The 26,278-nt window shown below is 47.3% G+C and overlaps 1 protein-coding gene across 2 annotated transcripts in view; it reads left to right on the forward strand.

Moving 5' to 3' along the window:
- The window catches only part of TRAF3IP1 (TRAF3 interacting protein 1), a 134,099-nt gene that overhangs the window by 42,734 nt on the left and 65,087 nt on the right, over positions 1–26,278 (forward strand). The window contains exons 10-11 of one of the 2 annotated variants that reach the window (XM_075069854.1): positions 7,280–7,381; positions 12,456–12,557. In XM_075069854.1, coding sequence (XP_074925955.1) covers positions 7,280–7,381; positions 12,456–12,557 — 204 coding nt within the window. The remainder of the gene's footprint in view (positions 1–7,279; positions 7,382–12,455; positions 12,558–26,278) is intronic. The other variant, XM_075069852.1, reaches the window with a different exon arrangement.

Raw genomic sequence — 26,278 nt, forward strand, 5'->3', positions numbered from 1 at the left:
ATCTGCGTCATCAGCCCTCTCCCCTTGGGCTGCAAGGACCCTGCCCTCCGTCACGTCCTCTCGTTCCGCTGGCAAGTGCAGCTTCAACTGCTGCCGGTGGCACGTGGCGGGGAGGCGCTCGAAGGGTCCTTTCTGGTCCCATACCAGGGGGCCCACTACCGGGTGCATTATTCGACGGCGGAGGCCCGGTGCTACCTCTGCTGGGCGATGGGGCACATCCAGAGGGACTGCCCCTTGGCCCAGCACGGAGGAGTGTCCGGGACCCCTGGGCCTTGGCATGGCGCCAGCCCTGCCATCACCGGTACCCCTGGCTGCCCGGCACCCGAAGCTGCCCCTCCTCCTCCTTCTCGGTTCATCACTGTGGAAGAGGGTGTAGTGGAGATACCGCCGGGCGTGGGAGAGGGCTCGTCCCAGGGGGAGTCCTCCCTCACTTCTGCTGTCCCACCACTGCCTCCCCGAGTCCCTGAGCCATTGCCCTTGCCCCCCGATCCGACCCTGTTAGCCAGCCCCCGGATGATATCATGGAGGGCTGGTCATTAGTGCAGGGGAAGCGGGGCAAGTGGAAGGCTCGAACTTCCTTACATCCTTCGGATTCGGAGGCCCTCCGGAAGAGCAGGAAGGGAGGCACCGATGTTGAACCTTCCGCCTTGGCCCCTGATGACTGCCGTTCTGTGGTGCTGGCTGGAGACATTGTGGCAGCACCGGAAGGTAACGCCACCCCTCCTCTGAGATCTCTCCCCATGGAAGCTCCCGAGGGAGCCTCTCTCGCCCCCTTCCTGCTCGAAGCCTCTGTGAGCGCTGACTTGGGTATCGCCTCGGGTGCTAGGGGGGAGGGTCCTGGGGTGGTGGCTGGTGATCTCCCTTCCATCTACGAGGAGATCGAGGTCCTGGGTCTGACCCCGGTCACGCAGGGGGAGGACGACCCTCTGCCAGCGGGCCTCGATCTGGGCGACCTCACCCCAGTCCCCCTCTCCCTTTGTTCCCTTCCCCTGACCACTGCTTCTGCTCCCGCCTCTGAGGGTCCCCTGGACTCTTCCATCGACCCGGCTGCTGGTGGCACCCTGTTGACGGCCGCCGAGCCCCTTGAGGCGACGGCCAGTGCCCTGCTGCCGAGGTCCAGTTCCCAGGGGGTGTCTCTCTTTGGTGTGGAGGACCCGCCCTCCTTCCTAGGCGGGGACCCCATTGACGAACATCTATCTCTGGATGCCGAGGCTGCCACACGTGCCACAGTGGCTGCGCCCGGCATCATTAGGGGTCTCCTTCCTACTTCCTGGATCCCTGAGCCTGGCCAGAAGGAGCCACCCTCTAGTGGCTCGATGATAGAGGCTCAGGATCTTGCCTCTACCCCCTTCCCAGATTCTCTCCCTGATCCCAGTCCTACTTCTGTTAGCCCTGTCCTTGTCCCCCCCCACCTCCCGTGATGCCAGTGCCGCACCTGGGAATACCCCCCAGGGAGCGGCTTCAGTAGGTTTTCCTTGTCCCGACCCACCAGGGGCTGCTATTCTCCTTCCGCCCCCCTTGTTGAACCAGGGAGCGGGGAGGGTTTCATGGCGTCAGCCCATCGGACGCCACGTCGGGGGTCTGCCCTCTGCCTGCCCGCCTCAGTGGACCACGGGGCTGTGACGGGGACCCTACTGGGGGCTGGTCATCGATCGGTGACCCCGCCCCCCCCATGCGCTGAGGGAGGAGCTGCGGGAGTTCCTTGAAGACATCCGTGGCTCCCGTAATAAAGTCCAGCTTGCGCTCCGGCGGTGGGGGGATTTCCATCAGGTCCTCCGGGCCGCGAGGGCCCTCAAGGGGGAGGGTAAGAGAACCGGGAAGCAGGCCGCTGCAGCCTACCGGCGGGTCCATGTCTTCCGTGACTGTTTACTCACCTACGGAGTAGGTCACGGATTGCTGTGCGGCCTGCCGGAGGCCGTGGGCGTGTCTGCCGGCGAGGATCCCCTCCAGGCCTCTTCATGGCGCCGATCATCTTTGCCACTTTAAACACCCTGGGCTGTAGGATGGGTCTCCGCAGGAGCCAGGTGCTCTCCTTCCTCCGGGAGAGGGGATACTCTGTGGTTTTGCTGCAGGAGACCCATACGGATCCGGCCGCTGAAGCTAGCTGGCGGTTGGAGTGGGGGGGACGGGGCCTACTTTAGCCACTTCTCGGTTTGCGCGGCTGGAGTGGAGGCGACGACACCTGTATACTCACCCGGATCCTAACCAGGCGCCCGAGTGCGGTGGTACGCCAAGAGCGGTGCCAGCCGCCTGCTGCACCATGCGGAGTCCCGCAGGGAGGGCTGATGGTTCAATATCCGGAAATCAAGACACGTGGATTACCGCCCGGACTTACATAGGCCACAAGTGAGAAGGAGCTTTTTTATACAGCAGGTGTCTGCCATTCCCTCGAGCGTCCTGGATCCTTGTCGGATGCCTGGTCCTGGAGGGGACCTTTAACATCCACCCAACTAACAAGGACGGGACCACTGGGACGGACAGTCCGGCTGCCGCGGGGCGCGAGATCATCGACCGCCACTCCCTGTGGACGCTGGCGCGACCAACAACGCCAAGATGACGTTTCGACGTTCACCTGTCGGGGAGGCCCGGCGATCGCGCACTCCGACTGGACGCAATTTACCTGTCCGTCTACCCTTCCGGGCCCACTCTAAAACCGGATAGGCCGACCCCCCTTTGGATCACCACCCTTTCGCCACGGTGACGTCTCTCGTGCGTAAGCCGGGGCCGCCTATTGGCACTTATTAATAGTTTGCATGGAGGATGGGGCTTCATGGCGTCTTCCAGAAGTTCTGACTGCCTGGCAAAGGCAGAGCCCGCGCCTTTTTCTCGGCGCGGCGGTGGAGATCTGGAAGGTGCGCGCCCAGATCTTCTTCCGGACTACCCGGGGCCCCAGCCGACGGAGGACGGCGATAGAGCAGTTGGACGGGAGTCTTGAGCTGAGAGGCGCTGGCCGCCAAAGCCTGAAGATCCATCCCTCGCGAGTGTGCGAGAAGCGGAGAGCGCCAGACCTCGAAACCATGGCGGGTGCTTTTGTTCGTCCGCAATCCACTTCCTTCGGAGATGGACCGCGGCTCCCGCTTTCTTCACGCCTGGAAGAAAGGAGGGGGGCCAAGAAGCCATCACCAGCCTCCTGGCGGAAGGACGGCACCCCCTCACGGATCGCGAGATGTACGGGAGGGCCAGCCGCTTCCTACGCGACACTTTTCTGCCGGATCTCCCCCAGTCCTAACTGCTTGCAGAGTGCTCTGGAAGGACGCCCGACGGTCCCAGCACGCACCGGGACTGGCTAGGCTGCCTCTCAACTGGGCCTGATTCGGAAAGCCCTCCGTCGGATGCCCACGCAATAAATCTCCAGGCAGGACAGCCTGACCGTGGAGTTTGCACCGCATGTGTCGGACGTGTCTCGCCCAAACCTGGTCACCGCTGCCGAGTCTTTGCAGAGCCGGGTTCCCTCCCTCTCTCGTGCAGGCGAGCCATGCTCGCCTTATGCCGAAGAGGGGACCTCGTGACATACGGAATTGGCGGCCCAATCTCGCTTCCTCAGCACGGACTACAATCGTTGCGAAGGCCCATTCTCGATGCGGCCTAGGTCTGCTGCTGGCGGACTGGTCCATCAGACAACCTACAACCGTCCCGGGCCGCCCACTTTGATAACTGTATCGGCCGGGACTCTGGAATGCGTGTATGGATGGGTCTGTCATCCGCCTCTGTCTGGATCAGGAGAAGGTGTCGACAGGGGGAATCACGGGATCTCCGGCACTCGTGAAGTGTCCGCCTCGTATCCCGCTTTGGGGGTTTTCTCCAGGTGGCTGTAACGCTCTGTGAATGTCCTGGTCAGGCTCAAACTGGGACCTGAACAGAGCCGGTTCGCTTGGGTGGGATGCGGGCAGGGGTGCCCCCTCTCGGCAGCTATACGCTCGGTGATCGAGACCCGTCTACTGTCTCCGCCGCAAGAGGTGACGGCGTTGGGCCTCGGGAAGCTGAGCTGCGGCTGGTCCCATCGGCGTCACTGACGATGTACCTCGTTGGTCCCAGGACCTGGGTACTGGCGTGGGTTAGGCTTTGCCAGGCCTGTTTCAGCGGCCTCCCCCTCCGCCCGGTCAAACTGGATAAGAGCGGGCTGGTGTCGTGAACGGTGGCCCAGTCGAGCTCCCTCCTCACCCGCGCTCGGGCCATCGGTGAGCCGCGGGTCCACTGCCATTCGGCGTACTTTCTGCCAATGCATCCGTCTCGCCGGAGGCAGGTTGGAGGGCAGGGACGAGGGTCCGGAAATGGACCGGCTAGCTCGGTGCCTCTCCCTTCGAGGGAGGCAACGGTGCTTAAGCCAACTGGGTCCTGTCCATGCTCTGGTACCGGCTCAACACCCTGGTCCTGGCCCTGGATTCCTGCCAACCTCCGCACGGTGATTCTGAGTTCTTGTGGCCGGGAAATGGCACTGGTTCGCTGCAGGGGTCTCCACCTGCACACACACACACACACTGCCTCACGCACTCAGTCCATGTCTCTGGCTCCAGGGCACCTGCAGAAAGCGATGCGAGCTGTAAATGGTGCGAGGTTAGTCCTGCTGGCAGTAAATTGGCGCATGCCTTCCGCGCCACGAAGCACGAGGCCGATACGACCGGCAAGCGCTTTTACCTCCATCAGAGAGTCTTCCCGAGACTCTCCAGCTGCTGGTTCTACCAGACCTCCTCTGGAACCTGGAAGCCTTTTCAACAACAGTCCTGCGGCCACCATAGGGGTCGATCTCCTCGCGAAGACCCCTCTACACCAATCCCCAGCGTTGTGTGCAGGTGGGGAGTCCCCTCTGTGCGCCAGAGCTGTCTGGCGAAGTCAACCAAGGTCAGAGACCTACTGGACACGACCAGGGAGACGCTGGATCCCTGACCTTGCCAGTACATGGGCTCCAGCCCTCCGGAAACTCCCTGGCAGTACTCTGAGATGAAGGTGCTTCCAAAGCCACTGCTTGGGCTACCTCAACCGGTCCTGCAAAGAGGCCGCCCCGCCCACCTCCACCCCAGGCCCCGTGGAACATTAAATGGACCCCTGCCCGTGGACCAAATCGCTCCCCGCCCTTTCACTCAGGCCTGCGGCACGATCCTGGCAGCCGTTCTGTTCCAGACCGCGCCAAGGAAACAGCCTGTCCAGCGCGGTCCTCACACTCGTCAATAACCTCACCTGGCCAATCCCGATACCCAATGGCGGGAGCCTCCTGCCACCCCTCGAGGGTGAGAAGCCCGGGGGGCCAGCCTTAATACTCGCTCTGTCCCGGAGGCCTGCGGGAGTCAGTGGCAGCTCCTCACGGGGCCGGAGCAACGGCGTTAACTTGGCCACGGTTCCATCCTGTCCCTAACACTGCCCTTCGTGGCGAGAAGCAGACCTGGCGGCACAATTAGTTGGAGTGCAACCAATTGCAACCCTTTTCGGCCTCTTGAATATCTATTTGCATTTGGGTTGCACTGGTCCCCCACCTTTTTATATATACACTCCATTCCGTGGCCCACAAAGCGTGGGATTCGCCCTTATCAACCTCCTCTTGGCCCGGGCCAAAACCAGCCGTACAATACCAGGGAGAGGAGGTTGGCTGACGGGATTTCCTGCGACTGTGGGGCCTATTTCTGCTCCTCCGTAGGTTCACATATCCGGGCAGAGTTCCTCTGGGCGGCGTCCTCTGGCTCCCTTGACGCTTTCGAAGAGCAGTGGGCGTTGTCTGGGGTTCTCTGTTCAGTGTCCCCATCAGGTTCCCTTCGTTTAATCATATGACCTCACTCCTGATCCTGTTTTTTTCATTAGTTGTCTCCCGTACTTATTTGGTGTCCCAGACGTGTGGATCCTCCCCTTCGTCTGGGGGGAGGCCCTTTAGAAGTGGGCGGGCAAAGCCCACCTCTTGGATACCAATAGGACCAGACTCCTGTACCCCACTGGTTTGGGTCTGTCACACTGGTTTTTAAAAAGGTAAGAAATACCACTGAGAGAGACTCACAGTTTAACAAATGAGATGTTTAGTTCTCCACATCCCTTAGTTTTGTCCTGGAATATTCCTGCTGTTCCAGCTTTTGTGCAGATTGCTAATCATGGTGTACCATTCAGACCACTTTGTTTGCGTATTGGACTCAAATCCCCTATGTTCAGAAGCTGATCCCAAGCTAGTTTGGTTCTGACGTGTGTCAGGTGAAAAGCTAACATGTTACATAAGACCATGGGTACAATATTTAAAAGTATTCAAGCATCTGGTAGGATTTCTAAAAGTGCCCATGTGCCTTAGACCTATTCATTTCCTGTGTTAATGCCTATTGCAGATTATTTTGTGGGTGTTGGAAGTTTGTCAGGCGGCTCAGAGCTTTGAATGTTCTTTTTAATGTTAAATGTAAAAGAAATAATGCCAGGAAGAAGAGAGGCTTGCACTACGACTAGACCTGCAGAGGCACCCATTGTGTTAATAAAACTCAACCTTTCCAGCTTAATGAATACTTGCTAATTATAACCAATTATACCATATTTTGCCTATCCTTATTATTAAGAATAATTTTTCAATATTGTTGCCATTTAAAAAAAAAAAATTATCCTGTGTAGTTAAATATTAAATATACTGTCATTCAAGTTACCAGTGATGAGCTATTTTCGCTGTTGTAGTGTGTCTTGTAGTAAAACTAATTGCATAGCAATGCAAATATTAGGTTAATCTATAAATTATATATTGCAGTTGTCAGTGACTTTTAAATAACTCCTTCCGTTAAATCAGTTGTGATTTTTGGTCTATAATTATCTTTAACAGAGTATGTGAAAAGCCTTCCTTTTAGAAAGGAATGAATATTTTTGTTTCATAACATTGTGTCACTAAAGTGTTTAGTCCTTATGTTAAGAAAATAGTGTTAGGAGTAGATCACTTACAAGATTTAAAGCCCCTTTGCCTGTGTACCTGTGTCAAAAATAAGATTTTTATAAAGTAATATAGAAACACATGCTTTATATTGGGAGAGCAGAAAAGAGGAAAGCTTGTGAATTTTAAATTGAAAACATTTGTGAAATGTCAATGAATCCACAGCCATATATACATGATCGTCAAGATTGTCATTTTGCCTACCCAGAAGGCAGCAAAAGTACTCCACCTTTGTGGTTTGAAAATCTGAAGAATGAGCATATGGTAGGATGCTCTTGACAACTGAGATGCATGCTAGGTAGCTTGAGAGCACATTACGTAATGCAGCAACTGATTCTGAAATGTTTGGGAGTATGTCCCTCGTGTATAGTACATATCTCATTGTAAACTATTTTATGTCAGGAAGAAAGGAAGCTAGTAAAACTGCCGCTAGTACCTTGGTTGAGAAAGCAGCTAGTATATTAAAAGAGAAAGCTGAGTCAGTCACTACAATGCAAGAGCCAGGTAAGAGAAAACAGTGTTTGATATGTCATGGCTGAATAGGGTTTAATAACGTTTTATTAAACACTCCTGCAATAGCGGTGTCTTCATTGTTTCCTATATTATATCAGCTTGCTAAAAAGGTAATTACTATACCAGATTAGCTCAGTGGTCCATATAGTACAGTATTCTGTCTTTGACGGTTGTTTCTAGCAGGTGTTTCAAAGGAATGGGCTAGAAATCCCCTAGTGGACAATTATGAAATAACCTGTCAACAAGATACATTTATTCCTAAAACCATTAGTGGTTGGCTTATACTCTGACGTATGAGGGTTCATATCCTTTGTGCATGTAAATATTCTTTTCTAATATACCTGGTTGTTTTCACCATCCATACAAATGGCTATTCCTTTTTTGATTCCTACTAAGCTCTTGGCCTCATGGATATAGATTGATTGTGTGGAGTTCCAAATTTTTTACAGATTTAAATTTGTTGCCTTTCATTTTCTGTGAATGTCCCTGTGCTCTTTTCCTATGAGCAAAGCTAAATAAGAGCGCTTGATTTACTTTCTCTGTACTATTCATTACATTATGTACCTCTATCAAGTCCCCTCTTGTTTCTCCTCTAAACAGTCTTAGGCTATGGCTACACTTGCAGCCGTACAACGCTGCTGCGGGAGCGCTCCAATGGCAGCGCTTTGAAGTGCAAGTGTGGTCGCAGCGCCAGCACTGAGAGAGCGCTCTCCCAGCGCTCCAGGTTCTCCACCTCCCTGTGGGGATTAGCTTGCAGCGCTGGGAGCTGTGCTCCCAGTGCTGGGGCACTGTTTACATTGGTGTTTTGCAGCACCGTAACTTGTTGCACTCGGGTGTGTTTTTTCACACCTTTGAGTGAGGAAGTTGCAGCGCTGTAAAGCGCCAGTGTAGCCAAGGCCCTAGTCTTTCCAATCTGTCCTTACACAAGTCTTTCATGCATGTAATCTTTTTCATCACCTATCTCTGGACCAGTTCTACTCCTGTTGTAATTTTTGGGGCAAGGTTGACAACTAAACATATTATTTCAGCGAAGGCATGCCATTGTTTTATATAATGGTATTATAATACTTCTAGTATGATTTTCTGTCTCATTCTTAATATGTCCTAACAGTTTGTTTGCTTTTTCTGACCATGGATGCTGTTGCCCGAAATTGGGCCAGCTAGTAAGCTTAGGGAGGACTAATGACCCCTCAGAGTCTGGCAGAAAGCAGCACGTTTATTATACTGATTGCTGTGCCTGTCCTGGGAGTGTGATTGCAAGTGGGAGTGTGACCCCCCCCCGTCCCCAGCTTTTGAGCTTATCTATCAGTGTAATAAACACTGCTTTCTGCCAAACTCTTATGCTGTGTCCATGCATTGGGGTGTGAGTACTGCCTAATTAGAGTCCCAGACATCTTGTCTATCTAGGAGCTCTTCTGATCTTTCAGCTGTTTAACCAGCCCATTTATCCCACAAGCATTCCAGGAGTGAGGGGGAGGGGGAAAGCCACTTCACAGGTATTCAGTGAGGGAGAGGAGACAAAAAGGGGCGGGGGGGGAGTGTAACAGACCTTTTGAGCATACAGGTTATACATAGCATAGTTATACAGAGCATACAGATCACAGCTGCTCCTTCAACACTCCGCCCCTTGATCTATGATTATTACAGTAGTCGTTGTTCTTGTAGGGCCCAGGTGATCTGTTGCAAACAAACCAAACAATTATAACCAAACTAAAACTATATTATAACTAAAACACAATTGACTAAACACCAGATATAATATAAACGCAAATGCAAACAATCACAGTTATAATAATTGGGAATTCAGTAAAACCATTACAATAATTGGGTACGTTGACAAACAAAATGAGGCCCAAGCCATCAAACAATAAAAGTTAACCCTAACCCTTAAATGCACACAACAGATCAGATTTGTAGGAGTACCACAGTTGTCATGCAAGGTTAAACTGATTTGGAAGATACATAGTAACAGAGAACTTGGTGAAATTGCTGATACTTAAACTAACGCAGAATCCCGTATTATTAGCAGTTCTTTTCAGAAGGTCTGGGGCGGGGGGATGAGGGGAGAGGGAAGGGCAACAATTCCTAGACCTGAAAGATGGGGTCCTACAATTACAGGCCAAGGTCAAAAATCCCACTGGGGGGTGATAATGGGGGCCCATGAACTATCCTTAAGGGCTTGGGGAAGTAGAACCAGGGTGCATAGATGAAAGTGTGGAATTAACAATGCAAGAAAATGTAACTAACAATACAAATGTATTAACAAAAATCAACAACAAAATGATTGTTAGAGAACCTGACAAAAAATAAACCTGATGCACTGAGGACCAAAGTCTTTTGGACAGAGGTGGATGTGATAGATAATTTGGTTGGAGATGGGGGAAGTAGAGAAAGGAAAAGGTATTTACCCTGTCTAGTGTAGTATCCCCTCTCTCTCTCTCTGGACCCAATGCTAGCACAGGACACCCACCAGAGACAGACACAGAACATGGAACACAGAACACGGACTTTGTTGCGATGCCAAAACCATGGTATTTCTGTAACTCTTTAGCTGGTACCAGCTCGTCTGGTGTTCTGGTTCGAAGGCTGAAAGATAGAAGCTTAGAAACACATTAACACAGTGCTCCCACTGGGGCAGACCCTGCTTGTTTGAGTTGTCCACTGTGTACCCAGTTTTCCTCCACGGCTTTTGCTAACTTTATTGCTTGTCCAGGAGTCAACTCGGTCTCTGCCACAGTGTGTCTGGTACTTGGAACTGCCCCGCCCCTGCGGGTTCAGGCCCATAGTTTTGGACCACCCTTTGGACCGCCCCAACAGTGTCTGTGGTCTGGCTATCCGGGTCTGGATCTGGGGGATCTGGATCATACCAGATATCCCCGTCCCAATCATCATATGGTCCTGCACCCCTCTGGGCTTTCACCCTAATGGTGGCGACCTGGGCTGAATAAGCCCCCTAGACCCTCTTCTCCTGGGTGGACCCCTTCAGGACCAGATCCGTCAGGCAGATAGCTGCCTGGCTCAGAGCAGCATTCTCTACTTTCACAGTCAGAACCTGCGCCTTTCACATATCCCATTCCTTCTCCAGCTCATGAATTGTACTCCCAGGTGGAACCGCTCCTGGCATCCAGGGGTCTGCCCATTTCTTTTGGAGCCCTTCTAACAACACCCCGGGAGATGGTGCCACTCCCCAAGATGTGTTCTCGCTCAGGCTGCTTTGCCTTTTTCTTCCACTTGCCCCACAGTGGCATACTTAGCAGTGGCATCCTTTTCTCCCTGCAGTGGGTTGCTACCCTACCACTTTTTACATAGGGTTGAGCTGGACCCGCTCAAGAAGCTATTGGGGGTGCCAGGGGATTTACACTTAGTTCTCTCCCTTGTCCTACACCAGCACTCAACAGTGGTGTCCATTTCTCCCTGCAGTGGGTTGCTAGTCTACCACTTTTTCATGCAGGCTCGAGCTGGACCCACTTAAGAGAGCACTGGGGGGCACCAGGGGACTCCTACTCTTGGGTCAAATCCTCCACTAAGCTGCCCACATTCTCCACCATTAATGTTACCCGAAATTGGGCTGGCTAGTAAGCTTAGGGAGGACTAATGACCCGCCAGAGTTTGGCAGAAAGCAGCACGTTTATTATACTGATAGCTAAGTTCAAAAGAAAGGATGGAAGGGTCACACTCACACTCGCATACTCACACTCCCAGGACAGGTATGGCACTGGAGATGTCAGGATTCTTTAAGGTAAGTGCCCCACAGTGCAGCGATGGATGGTGCGATGAAGGTAAGTCTTCCCAAGGCACCATGGCATGCAACGCAGCGAACGACTGGCCAGGCGGTCCAGCCGAAGGGCCTTTATGGGAGATACAAGCTTGTGAGTGCACTTCTGAGCACATGGCCCTTTGCCCGTTTAAGGACCTGCTCCTCATGGCCTGCGACTGGTTGTTCACACTCCACCTCAGGCAATGTCCGTGCAGTGTTCATGCATTGGGTTGTGAGTGCTGCCTAATTAGAGTCCCAGACACTTTGTCTACCTGGGAGCTCTTCTGTTCTTCCAGCTGTTCAATCAGCCCCTTTATCCCACAAGCATTCCAGGAGTGAGGGGGAGTGGGAAAGCCACTTCACAGGTATTTAGAGGGGGAGAAGGGGGAGTATAACAGACCTTTTGAGCATACAGGTTATACATAGCATAGCCGTACAGAGCATAGAGATCTCTGCTGCTCCTACAACAGAAGCTCAGTGTGCAGAGGTTTTCATTAAGCTGGCCACAGTGATGCCCTACATCACTTTTCAGAGTGGTTGCAGTTAATTTAGCACCCAGCAATGTGCATGAGTAGTTGAGATTATTCTTTCCGATATGAATTATCTTGCATTTGTTAAGTGTCCTTTCATTATGCATACATCTGAGAAATTAGTTTAAGATAGTGGGCATATGAAATTCTCTTCCATCGTTTTTAGCATGGACTGTACCAAAAATAATTGTACTTCTGCGTAGCATTAGAAAGTTGGACAATAATCACAAATTAGACATTTTGTTATGTGATTAATTTCAAATTGTACAGTGCACATTTTGCATATTTTGGTAGTAGTTACTGGATAACACTTCACAGTTTTATGACTGAATACCATTTAATGGCAAGTTATTGGAACTGACTCACTCAATTATTTGCCATATAATCCAAAAAGCATACTTTAGTAACTGCTTAGGTTTTACTAAGTAAATACAGTATCATTCAACTACTTACCCTGCTAGTAAATGATACTATGTATTTGTAAACTGCTCCTGAATAGAATAAACTTTCTTGTGTTTGTAACTTATATAGTTCAGTCTTTTGCTTCTTGGGATGAAAAACTTACTGTGGTGATGTTTGTTTGTTTGTTTGTACTTCACTAATTATGTGAAAAGCCATTGTAAATTTGTAACTTTCCTTATTTGCACTCAAGATACTTCTTTAAACCAGAGTAATCCTTAAACAGGTAGTTAAGTAGACTGAATATTTAGCACAGCAATTTGTTCTAAACTTTTATTATATCATTAATTTCTTTCTCTTGTAAATTCTTTTATGCTAGGTGTACTGGAAACGAATAGTCCTGCAGATGGCATTTCAGATGAAAAAGCAGCTACCATATTACATGCAAAAGCTGAACCCAGACCTGCAATAAAACACCAAGGTGAGAAAAATAAAATCGTGTTCAGTACCTCGGAATTCCTTATTTGAGTTTATGCTCCTGAGTACATCTGAGAAGTTAAGCTGTGGTTTTTTTGTGTGCTTAATTCAGATGCTCCCCTATAATTTAATCTCACTGTATAACTACTAGTGAACTTTATAGTTCAGAAATCACACCTTTCCTAGTAAGGTCTTTACTCCCTACTGAAGCACAATGCCTTTCAAGTCCAGACTTGAAGATAGTAGGTGATATGCTAATGAGTGGTAGAGATGAGCCACTCCACAACTGTTAAAAAGTTGTAGTCATGAATAATGTGATAATAGATTTGAGACCCTTGTTAAATATCCTAAAGCTTTATTTTGTGGTCTGTTTTTTATGTGTGTCCTTCCTTTGGTGACCAACCAACTATTATTTTTCTCCCCACAAATTGTGCTTTGTTGCTGGCATGCTGTGAAGGGGATACAAACAATGTTGAAAGGGAGAGGGAAGCTTTGTAACAGACTACATTGTTGTTGCACTTGCACTCTAATGCAGACACAACTGTCCAAAGAAGCAATCGGCATGCTCCCTTCTTTCTGAGGAGATGCAGGGCAGCTGCACTCCCATCTTGATGACTGTTCCCATTCAGGAATTGAGTGATTGCAGGATGTCCTCATTTGTTCAAGTGGTTGGGTTTCCCCCACACATCTGTAGACTGTTACAGAAAAACAGTTCTGGAGAAAAAGCAGGTCAGCTTCTAGCCTGCATTTGTTTACCCTTTCAAAGAACTCTAATAGATTAGTAAGACACGATTTCCCGTTACAGAAACCATATTGATTTTTGCCCAACAATTTATGTTCTTCTATGTGTCTGATGATTTTATTCTATATTATTGTTTCAACTAATTAGCCCGGTACTGAGGTTAGACTTACTGGTCTGTAATTGCCAGGATCACCTTTAGAGCCTTTTTTAAATATTGATGTTGCATTACCTATCTTCCAGTCATTGGGTACAGAAGCTGATTTAAAGGACAGGTTACAAACCATAGTTAATAGTTCCGGAACTTCACATTTGTCTTCTTTCAGAACTCTTGGGTGAATACCATCTGGTCCTGGTGACTTGTTACTGTTAAGTTTATCAGTTAATTCCAAAATCTCCTCTAGTGACACCTCAATCTGTGACAATTCCTCAGATTTGTCACTTATAAAAGCTGGCTCAGGTTTGGGAATCTCCCTAACATCCTCAGCCATGAAGACTGAAGCAAAGAATTTATTTAGTTTCTCCACAATGACTTTATTGTCTTTAAGTGCTCCTTTTGTATCTCAATCGTCGAGGGGCTCCACTGGTTGTTTAGCAGGCTTCCTGCTTCTGATGTACTTAAAAAACATTTTGTTATTACATTTTGAGTGTTTGGCTAGCTGTTCTTCAAACTCCTTTTTGGCTTTTCTTAATACATTTTTACACTTAATCTGGCAGTGTTTACGCTCGTTTCTGTTTACCTCACTAGGATTTGACTTCCACTTTTTAAAAGATGCCTTTTTATCTCTCACTGCTTCTTTTACATGGTTGTTAAACCATAGTGGCTCTTTTTTAGTTCTTTTACTGTGTTTTTTAAATTTGGGGTATACATTTAAGTTGGGCCTTTATTATGATGTCCTTGAAAAGTGTCCATTCAGCTTGCAGGGATTTCACCCTAGGACCTTTTACACAGCATACCCGAATCCCTGGGCATCGAGGCAGAGTTCATCCAAGAGAACATGCGTAAACCAGTGGACATTTTACAGCCTGTCATCTCTGGGAGTGTGGCCCTGCTGATCAGTGATGCATTCCTTAAGCTGTCAAGAGCCCTATGGAGTACATCAACCTCAGTACTGCCAGTGGTGAAATGCATGGAAAAGCGATACTTTGTTCTCATGTAGTGTTTTGAGGAGTTCTATTCCCACTTGGCCCCAGACTCCCTGGTAGTAACAGTGGTAATTAACAAGGCCCAGCAGGGTAGTTTCAAATCTACCCCCAAGGATAGAGATTCCAAGTGATTGGATCGTCTGGGTAGGAAGATCCATACCTCATCGTCCCCAGAGATGTCAACAAACTTTACTGGCCATGTAGGATTTCCTTAATTGGTCAGCCACAGCTAAATTTGAGTACCAGTTGCCTGAGGCCACAGGTGGGGAGTTCTGGGCATTTGCTGCAGAGGGCTGTTTGGCTGCCACAACATCCCTACGATCCGCCATTGATGTTGCAGTTACTGGGGTCAGGGCCATGGCCTTAATGATAACCATGAGGAGGGCTTCCTGGTTGCAAAACTCTGGGATTGCTCTAGATATCCAGCAAGCCATAAAGGACTAACCCTTTGACAGCTCAGTCTTGTTTTTGGACTGGACAGATGACACTTTGCACTCCTTCAAGGATTCCAGGGCTACTTTGTGGTCCTTGGGAATGTTCATGGTGTCTGTACAAAGATGCCCTAATGGGTGGTGCAGCAGCAGCAATATCACCCACAGCATTCCTTTGCACAGCCTTTCCCACTGGAACAATGGGACTGGCCTAGAAAGAGGGATAGATCCCACCAGAGAAAGCAGTTGGGCTTGGGCTTCAGACAGTCCTTACGTCTTCCCTCGGTGCAGGCTAAGTGCACTGGTCCAGTCATTCCTCTATACCCCTGTCCCTTTGGGGACAGGTTGGTCCGCTTTTACAGTGCTTGAGATTCTATTACCTCCAAAAGCTATCAGATCAGACTTTGCACACCAATTTCTCTCCGCACCGTATTCCCACCCCCATTAACCGTCCCTGTTCAGGAACACTTTTTGCGAGAAACTGCTCATCAAGCCTGTCAGCTCTCTGTTGAAGTTGGGAGTGGTGGAGGAAGTTCTACCAAAACAGTGGGGCCACAGTTTTTACTCGCAGTACTTCCTGATACCTTAATCCAAGGGTGGAATGAAACCTAGTCTTGACTTTTGCAGCCTGAGCAAATTTATCAAATATCTGAGATTCCACATGGTCGCTCTATTGGCCATCCTCCCTGCACTAGTCTCAGAATGACTAGTTTGCAGCTCTGGACTTTAAGAATGGGGACTTTCATTTTTGCATTCTGCTGAGCTACAGGAAGTTTCTGTGTTTCGTAGTCGTAGAATGCCACTTTCAATATACAGTTTTCCCTAAGTCTTCACCAAATGTATGACGATGGTCATGGAATATATCACGAGGAAAGGAATCCACATTTTCCTGTATCTCAACAACTGGCTCTAGGGTGGCTCCAGAGAGGATAGCTTTTGCCCATGTCAACATCATGTTGCATTGGCTTGACTGTCTGGGACTCATTTTAAACACCACAAAGTCAATCTTGGCTCCCACTCAAAAAGTTTATTGTGGCCCTGTTAGACTCCACAAGGTTGAGAGCATTCCTGCCGACCAACCTCTTCCAGGCAATTCAACATCTCTGCCTCAGTCTGCAATCCCAGCCATCCACAACAGTATGTGTGTGCCTGCACACAGGTGGTCCAATTCACCAGGTTCCACCTTCTGCCCCTTTCAGATATGGTTCAGGACAGTTAACTGCCCTGCCTTGCATCTTCTGGACAGATTGGTTCACCTCCCTCTATCAGTCCTAGATTCCCTTCACTGGTGGGATCCCCGTGCAATGTGTGCTAGGACTCCCCTTTGCTAGGCCCTCTGACCAAGTCAGTGGTTATGGACACTTCTCTTGTGGGTTGGGGTGTGCATCGGGACTCACTGAGGGTTTAGGGCCTGTGGTCGGAACAGGAAGCCTTCCTCCATATCAATGTGATGGAACTTCAGGCTTTCCACAATGCGTGTTGTGCCTTCCAGAACTGCATCAGACATTTGGTGGTTCACATACTCACAGACCATACCACTATAATGTACTATGTGAATAAGCAAGGCGGGGAGCATTCCAGTTTACTCTATCTGGAGGTGATCAATCTGTGGCAGTTTAGTATCAAGGAAGACATCACTAGAGCAGCAGTCCAGTTGTTGGGGGTGAAAAATTGTCTCGAGGACCATCTCACAAGGTTTTTTTCCCTGAGCCACAACTGGTCCCTGGAAGAGAGTGTTCTCCAGTTCATCTTCGCAACATGTGACACCCCTGTGATTGTCCTGTTTGCAATGAGGAGAAACAGAAAGTGTCGCCTATTCTGCTCCCAGGGCGGACTCCCTCTCTGATGCCTTCCACTGCAGCTGGCAGCTGGCTCTTTATACTTTCCTCCCCTATTCTGGTCATTCCACAGATCATCCTCAAATTGAAGGTGGATCAGGCCAAGCTCAGACTCATTGCTCCAGCATGGCAGAGACAGTACTGGTTCTCAGACCTCCTTGTTCTGCCACTTGAGCTTCCCATATCACTTCCTCTCTGTCCCGATCTGCTTGCTCAGGACCATGGCTGCACTTTCCATCATGTGATCAGCTCCCTGCACCTTAGTCGTGGCTGCTGCATGGTTGAATGAAGAGGAGAAGCAGTGCTCTGCGGCTGTCCAATCACAGGAAGTTTTCCACTAGGGCAGCCTACTTAGCCAATATCTAATAGGAAATCTTGCTTGAGCTGTACTGAGAGAAATTTCTGCTGTTCTAAAGGGAGTTTAGGTTAAATGATTTCCATCCCTTTGCTGGCAATGGTTAGTATCTTAAATTTTGCTAATTAGCGATAGGTAGGCTTAGCTGTCTGGTCACATGGGGTATTCAGTACCTTTTCAGTTTACTTTAGGAGTTATCATTCAGAGAGCATTAGTCTATTGCACCCAGATAATCACAATGGAATTCAAGGCAGCTGTCTGTCTGACTGCGTTAGGCCCCCTTCAGATTCCCACACAGTGTCTTTGCAGGCATTCATATTTGCAGCAACAGTTTATAAGAATTGGACATAGCTTTCCTTATAATATACCTAGTGCTTTAAAGGGTTTATAGGGTGTTTGAGATGACTGCTTCTAAATATTCTAATCTCTGAGTTTTTCTCTAGACCTTTCATTTGTTAGGCCTGGTCTACGCTATGAGTGCATCTCAAATTTAGCAGCGTTAAACTGAATTAACCCTGCACGCGTCCACACAACGAAGCCCTTTACTTCGATATAAAGGGCTCTTAAAATCGATTTCTGTACTCCTCCCCAACGAGGGGAGTAGTGCTGAAATTGACATTGCCATTTCGAATTAGGGTTATTATGACCACAATTCGACGGTATTGGCCTCCGGGAGCTATCCCACAGTGCACCATTGTGACCGCTCTGGACAGCAATCTGAACTCGGATGCACTGGCCAGGTAGACAGGAAAAGCCCTGTGAACTTTTGAATTTTATTTCCTGTTTGCCCAGCGTGGAGCGCTGATCAGCCCAGGTGACCTTGCAGTCCCAGAATCAAAAAAGAGCTCCAGCATGGACCATATGGGAGATTCTGAAGCTGATCTCTGTATGGGGAGATGAATCTGTTCTATCAGAACTCCGTTCTGAAAGACGAAATGCCAAAACATTTGAAAAAATCTCCAAGGCCATGATGGACAGAGGCCACAACAGGGACTCAACAAAGTGCTGCGTGAAACTTCAGGAGTTGAGACAAGTGTACCAGAAAGCCAAAGAATCAAATGGACGCTCACGGAGGGAGGGGTGACTGTAGTTATCCCACAGTTTCTGCACTCTCCGAAACCATTTGAATTCTGGGCTGAGCTCCCAAACCCTGAAGGGTCAAAAACATTGTCCGGGTGGTTCAGGGTATATGTTGTCAGCCTCCCTCCCCCATGAAAGCAAATGGAAAAAAATCATTTCTTGCCTTTTTTCAGTGTCACCATATGTCTACTGGATGCTGCTGGCAGACACGGTGCTGCGGTGCTACACAGCAGCATCCTTTTGCCTTGCCTTGCGGACGGCAGATGGTACAGTAGGACTGGTATCCATCATCGTCGTCCCGTGGGTGCTCCTGCTGGCCTCGGTGAAGTCAGTCGGGGGCGCCTGGACAAAAATGGGAATGACTCCCCAGGTCATTCTCTCCTTTAAGTTTTGTCTAATGGAGATTCAGTCCTGCCTAGAATATCATGCCAGCTGGAGGCTTCTGGCTCAGACTGCTCTCCCAGTCAGCAGCACCGCACGGTTGTGCCTACCCCTTGCTACCAGGGCTCACAATTAGATACTTAGACCTCTACATTTTGCTGCAAATAAAAAAAAAATTAAGCTGTCGTTTAGAACTGTCCCCCAACATACATATTCTGGGACATTTTGTATTTTACCAGTTTCAACCAAAGGCCTACACACAAATGGAGATTCAGTCCTTCCTGCCTGTGCTTCTATCCTAGTGCTTGTCACAGATTCCCATATTCAGCTATAGGCTGAGTGAGTGCAGAATGATGGTTCACTCTACTTTGCTGTAAGCCAGTCACCCTCCTCCCTTTGATCTCTGCTTGCAGAGACAATAAAGTCAGTATTCATGCATTCTTTATTACTTCATCACACAAATGGGGGGATAACTGCCATGGTAGCCCAGGAGGGGTTGAGGAGGAGGGAAGCAACAGGTGGAGTTGTTGCAGGGGCACCCTCTAAAATGGCATGCAGCTCATCATTTCTGCGGGATGTCTGGGGCTCTGACCCAGAGCGGCCATTTGCCTCTCTGGTTCTTTAGTCAGCTTGCCTAATATTCTAGGCAGGACTGACTCTCCATTAGACAAAACTTTAAAGAAGAGAATGACTTAGGAAGTCATTCCCATTTTTGTCCAGGCGCCCCCGACTGACTTCACCGAGGCCAGCCAGGAGCACCAATGACAGCAGCAGATGGTACAATGTGGCTGGTAACCGTCTTTGCTAACTTGCAAAGGCAAGGGGATGCTACTGTATAGCACTGCAGTACCGCGTCTGTCAGCAGCATCCAGGAGACATACAGAGTCAGTGAAAAAAGGCTAAACGGGCTCCACGGTTGCCGTGCTATGGTGTCTGCCAGGACAATCCAGGGAAAAGGGCGCAAAATGGTTGTCTGCCGTTGTTTTCACGGAGCGAGGATTGACTGACGACATTTACCCATAACCAACTGCAACACATTTTTGCCCCATCAGGTATTGGGATCTCAACCCAGAATTCCAATGGGCGGGGGAGACTGCAGGAACTATGGGGTAGCTATGGGATAGCTATGCACAGTGCAACGCTCCGGAGATTGACACTAGCCTTGGTGCATGGACTCACACCGCCGAGTTAACGTGCTTAGTATTGCTGCGTGCACTCGACTTTATACAATCTGTTTCCAAAAATTGATTTCTGTAAAATTGGAATGATCCCATAGCGCAGACATACCCTTAGTGTAATTGTAGAGTATGCTAAATTCACATTGAAGTGAGACCGTGCCCTATGGTCTGGTCAGCTGAAAGCTTCAGGAGTTTCTTCCATTAAAATTGTGTCAGCCCATGATTAAGACACTAATCAGTGTTCTGCATAATAACTACGGCGTCACAGAACAGACTGTGATTCTATACTTGGAGGACTTCACTAAATTATTTGCTCTTCATGGTAATGATTCAGTCCCTTTTGGGTAGTAGTTTTCTGTGGTTCTGTTGCAGTACTAGATGTCTAACTTGATCATTATTTTCTTTAACAAGATATTGAATCTCCTATCTGAAGACTGATAACTGTGTTTTATTTTTGTCAGGAGAGTCTGCCAGTGATGCAGGTATAGTAAGGGTTACACTGAAATATAAATCGCACTCACAAAATACCTGTCCGCAGTTAAAACTAAATTTGTTGTAGTAGCATTAAATGTTTTTTATAGTTTTAATAATGTATTTTTCACACTCACATCAATATACACTAAAGAACATTTAATTTATAAACAAAAATGAAATGTAGATGACTTCTGTTTTCACTTTTTAATACATTTTCATTCAAGTCGTTATAATAATAAAAAGCTGCCTTGGGCATTGGTCTGTATTTAGGGTTAAGTGGTGTTTCTGTATGTGGTTTTTTTGTTTCATTGTTTGTTTTTGTTTTAATTATAACTGCTTTATATATTTTATTTTGAGACTAAGCAGACACTGCATGGAACTTGCCTTGCAAAGTACTGTAGGTAGTTATTTCGCCATCTACTTCAATGGCATTTCCATCTTCCACTTTCCTAATGTCAGTACAAGTTTAGAAAGACATTGGTCTCTTCCTGCTCCCCACCCCTCATTATGTGTTTCTGGCTTCAATTTATGTTAAAGGTGGTCTGCAAAATTTACTTCCCCAAATAGCATGGGATGGATAATTCTGCTAGTAACTGATTATAAATATGCCTTTTAGAAAAATGAAATATATCAACTCTTTAAAGTCATTGGTATTTTGCTGTGATGTTCCACAGTCTGTTATGCTGTGATGTTGCAGCTACCGTTTTCCCTGTTGCACTTAGGAACCCAGAAGAGTTCACTAAAGTGAAGTTTTATATGTAGAATGGTGTTCATCTCAAAGTTAAATAATATTTTAAAGACTCTGTAATTGCTCCATATAATAGCCATGCCATTTTCCTGGCTACTTTTAGGCCAACTCTTATTCCAGCAGAGTTTATTGGTAGCTGTTATATCAAAGAGGGATGCATTTTGAGATATCTGATTTCCCTCTGTTGCTAACTTGAGTACAGCTGATTTTGTTTTAAAGGCTAAATTCAGTTAGCAGCCTGCACTTCTCACTTGATTTTAAAGTTTTGCAGGGAACCTTTTAATGGGAGTTGAGTGTGGATGGAGGCCAGGAAAGACCTTGCACACACACTTCCCCCAAAGTTAGAAGAAAACCTTGACGCCAAGTGATGGCTTTACCATGTGAATAGTAAAATTGTTAATTAATAAACCAAATAGAACATATTAAACAGAAAAAGGTCTGACCTTCACACTAATCGTAACAAAGCACTCTGAGTTAAGGCTGCCAAATAGTCCTTAATTTAGTCTCATTTAGTCTAAATCTTCCCTAAAGCTCCATCCCTGTAGTCTCTAAATGACTTAGTATTGTGTGGTTTCAGAGTAGCAGCCGTGTTAGTCTGTATCCGCAAAAAGAACAGGAGTACTTGTGGCACCTTAGAGACTAACAAATTTATTTCAGCATAAGCTTTTGTGGGCTACAGCTGTTAGTCTCTAAGGTGCTTCAAGTACTCCTGTTCTTTTAGTATTGTGCACATGTGCCGTCTCTCAATCAGTGAATCTTAATGGATACTGTCATGTGCTTTACTAAGAAATTACTTCTACTTTTATAAGCAATCTGTGGTGGTCTTCACCAAAGTATGAGTGGCTTACATCATTCGTGTAGGATAGAGAAATATTATGCCTGTTTTATATATGAAGAAACTGAGAAACAGGAAGGCTTACAAGGGGGAGGGGTAGCTCAGTGGTTTGAGCATTGGCCTGCTAAACCTAGGATTGTGAGTTCAATCCTTGAGGGGGCCATTTAGGGATCTGGGGCAAAAATCAGTACTTAATCCTGCTAATGAAGGCAGGGGGCTGGACTTGATGACCTTTCAAGGTCCCTTCCAGTTCTAGGAGATAGTTATGTCTCCAATTATTTAGATTTCCAAGGGTCACACAAAGCCCGTCACAGAGTCAGCAATAAGAAGCAGGTTTTCTGATTCTCAGTTCAGTGAGTTAATATCTAGGCTATCTGTCCTCCCTTGCTTAAGGGCAGTGTGGCTTGTTAACTGCTAATTTCCTTACTCATTAGTTTGTACCATCAACTTTAATGTTAAAGTAGCATTTTTGTACATTAAATGTGTTCATGCCTGTTCTTTTACTCTAACGAAGTAAATTATATACAGAGTCGGTAGATGCTTTATTCAAAATGCCTGGGTGCTGCGTTAAGTTAAAATTAACTTTAAAAAATCCTTACTATCTCATTCGTCAATTAAAAAGGAAAGGGGACATCTTACTGGTAATAAATTAATTGTTCAGGGCTCAGGGTAAAAATAAACAAGTTAGGAAAACTGAACAAATGAGATCCCAGTAGCCCCATTGACTGCAGTGGTGGGACACATGCTCAAAGTTAAGTATATGCATAAATTCCTTGATGACTCAGAGCCTGACTTCCTGGGGTGGGGCTATTTTTCAGAGATAACAACTAAAATTTATGGGGGCAGAATGCAAACTTCTTAGAGGGTTAGTCTTCTCTTAAAGCACTAGCAGAGCAAATCAATACTAAACAGGAAAAGTCATTAAATATCTGTTTGTACAAATTTTTAAGATTGGTTGTCGGTATTGAATGCTTTCTGCCTCTAATATTTTTTTTTCTAATTTTTATGTTTACTTATAAAAAATATCCACAGAAATACTGTTGCAAAGCCTGAGGAGCTGGTTATATCCTGCTAACCTGCACAGTTAGCAAATATTCAAAACAAAATTGTCACTTATTGGTCAGAGAGAATAGAAAAAGAACTAGATACATTCTTGGAGAATAGGTCCATCAATGGTTATTAGCCAGGATGGGCAGGGATGGTGTCCCTAGCCTCTGTTTGCCAGAAGCTGGGAATGGGTGACAGAAGATGAATCACTTGAGGATTATCTGTTCTGTTCATTCCCTCTGGGGCATTGGCCGCTGTTGGAAGACAAGATTCTGGGCTAGATGGACCATTGGTCTGACCCAGTATAGCTGCTCTTATATTCTTATGTCTGTTTAAACTCAGCGTGAAAAGAGAGACTCAGAAGACAATCTTCATAGGTTTAGCATGAGGAAATGTTCAGATTCCCTTTGATCAGACTAGTTTTTCATTCCATTCAGGGGAGGGGGGGGCAATTGGTTGTATTTTATTAGAATAATCTTTGTAATAAGTGGCGTCAGCTGTACTGAGATCATAATAATGTGAATATAACTAAACAAGAATTGGAAACACTGTTAGAGGGGAAACAGCAAATGTAAATTTTTAATGGAATGAAATAAAAGCTTATAATTGCAATAGATTTTAAAAGTCCTAATGTATGGAACATGATCTTTTTTATGAACTTCATGTCCTCTCTCACATATACCTTGTATAGTGAACAAATATGAAGATAAGAGGAAAAAGTTTCCATGTCACTTTTGAAGAATTGGAGGGGAGAGTGAAATCCTTGTTGTTCTTCATGTGGTTGCAACTGTGTGAGCATACCCAGCCCATCAAAGCTAGAGAATTTTGCCTAGCAGCAGCTGTAGGGATAGAGCTTGCACCCTTATAGCCATTCCGTGGCTATTATAAGGGAAGCACTGCTCTCACCCCCCTCGTCCCTTCTCATTGCCTACAGCAAGAGTCCGAGTATTTGGTGAGATTTTTTTTTAACCTCACAGTTGCCTTCACAGTTTTTTCTCTGTTTCTTTGGAATATAGTTATAGTTAGTCGTAATAGTTAGTAGTGGTAGTAGTAATTAATTATGTAGTTTCTCCCAGTGGAATGCGCCCTCACCAGGGTATAAAGTTTGTCCTTGGTGTAGGGTAGCTATCCTCAGTAACGTTCCCCAAACCTGACATTTATGATGTCTGGGGGAAGGGCACATTAGAGAAAGGTGCTCCATCTGTAAGCTTTTTAAAAAAGAGGACACCAGTGGCTTGAGACTTAAGATTAAAGCTGCATCTTCTCAAGCAGGCCCTGATCTCTGCCTCAGCATGGGGGACCACTGTGGAGCATCAGGCCCCTCAGAGGCACTGAGGGGCCTGAACTAGTACAGGCTGGATCTTCTCAGCTGAGCTCAGATTCCTCGTCAGAAGGAAGAGGGATCTCTCTTCTTCATCAGGTTCCCCATGCAGATGTGTATTGCCAACCAGCATGTGCTGTTGTTATATAAAAATGACTTTGTGAACTGGGACCGCATGTCCAAATTTGTGGATAAGTTACCAGAATTCTTCAGGGAAGCATTCAAGGTTTTTGTTGCAGAAGGCTCTTTCGTGACCAAGACATCATTACAGTCAGCTGTGGATATAGTGGATGCTTTATCCAGGCTAATGGCTTCAGTCTTTACAATGAGGAGGATCTTATATGGTTGCAAAACCCTGTCATGGCTCGTGAGATCCAGCAGAACATAGAAGACTTGCTGTTTTTGGTCACCTCATCATTACTGAGAGAAATGAAGAGACATTACATTCCTTTAAAGACCTCCAAAAGCCCCTGTGCTCTTTGAGGATTTATGTTCAGGCCCCCAGGAGACATGACTTTGGTAGCCATCAACGGCAGTAATAATCACCCTCAGCGATATTTCCATCAGTCCACCTACTCTGAGGTAGCAATATTTCTCCAGAAAGGGGCGCAAATTGCAGCGAAGACTTTCTGGGTCTAATTCTAGCCAAACGGCCCATCCTCTCATCTCTTGGACTTGAAAGCCTATTTGACTTGAATCTCAAAAGTAGCACTCCAGCTTGGAATGTAACTTTCCCATCCCTTCTGCTCCAGGACAGGTTGTCCCACTTCTGTAGTACTTGGGAGGTTATAATTACAGACAGGTAGGTCCTTAGCACTATGTGATCAGATTATGTTATTCAGTTCATATCCAGTTTCTCTCCTATCCCCATACCCACGTCACTGGATGGACCACTATGATGAGTCACTGTTTATGCAACAGGTGGAAACCCTGTGTGCTATGGGGGCCATAGAGGAGCTTCCTCCTCCTCTTCATGGAAGAGGATTCTACTCCCAGTACTTCTTGATCCCCAAATCCAAGGGAGGATTAGAGACCTATCCTTGATCTGTGGTTACCCTGACTACTATTCTTCTTGCACTGAATCATGTCTGGTTTGCTGATGTCGATCTACAATATGCCACACGAAGTTTCTGAGGTTTCTTGTTGCTGGTCAACATTAATGGTACACAGTTCTCTCCTTTGGCCTATCTTCAGCCCCATGGGTCTTTACCAAATTGAGTGACGGTGATGTGGTGACGGCCTTTCTCAGAAGGAGAGGGATTCATGTCTTTCTGTCCTTGGACAATTGGCTGGTGAAAGGCACATCCAGGGAGCAGGTCCTCATTCATGTCCTGTTTACTTTGGACCCTTTCAGTTAGCTGGGTCTGATCCTGAACAAAGGAAAATCAGCTCTAATCCCAGCTCAAAAAATTGAGTTCATTGGGGCCCTATTAGACTTTGCAAAGTTGAGGGTCTTTCTCCAGTAAGAACAATTCCAGGCGATTTGGAGCCTTTGTCTGGATCTCCAGTTTCATCCTTCAACCATGGTCTGTGTATGCCTGAGATTACTGGGCTAAATGGCCTCATGCATTTACAGGGCACAGCAGGAGAGGCTCTTTGCCCTCCTCAGTTGTAGCTGAGGTTGGTCCGTCACCCAAATTGCTAATCACTGGACACCCTTATCTGAGTTTCCGCAGAGCTACCGGACACACTACAATCATGGATAAAGCACAGCAGTGTGTTTCAAAGGTGCTCTTTTGCCTTTCTTCCGCCAACCAGAACATTAATCACTAATGCTTCCACAATAGCTTGGTGAGTGCATTTGGGATCATTAAAGATTCAGTGTTTGTGGGCAGAGCAGGAGACCTCTTGTCATATCAATGTACTGGAGCTTCAAGCAGTATACAATGTCTATTGGGCCTTTCAGAATCAGATCCAGTAAGCCACAGTTCATACTCGCTCACGATACCACTGCAGTGCATTATGTGACCAAGCAAGAGGGCAGCTGCTCCACCCAGCACTTCAGGAGGCAATAAAATTCTGTCACTTCTGCCTCAAGGAAATAATCATACCCATGGCAGCTCACTTCCCAGGCTCTCAAAACCAACTGGCTGATCACCTGAGCAGGAGAAAGAGGTGTCCCTTTTATCAACATATTTGTGACAAAGGGCAA

Source organism: Chelonoidis abingdonii, chromosome 10 (assembly GCF_003597395.2).
Source record: "Chelonoidis abingdonii isolate Lonesome George chromosome 10, CheloAbing_2.0, whole genome shotgun sequence".
Lineage (NCBI taxonomy): Eukaryota > Metazoa > Chordata > Testudines > Testudinidae > Chelonoidis > Chelonoidis abingdonii.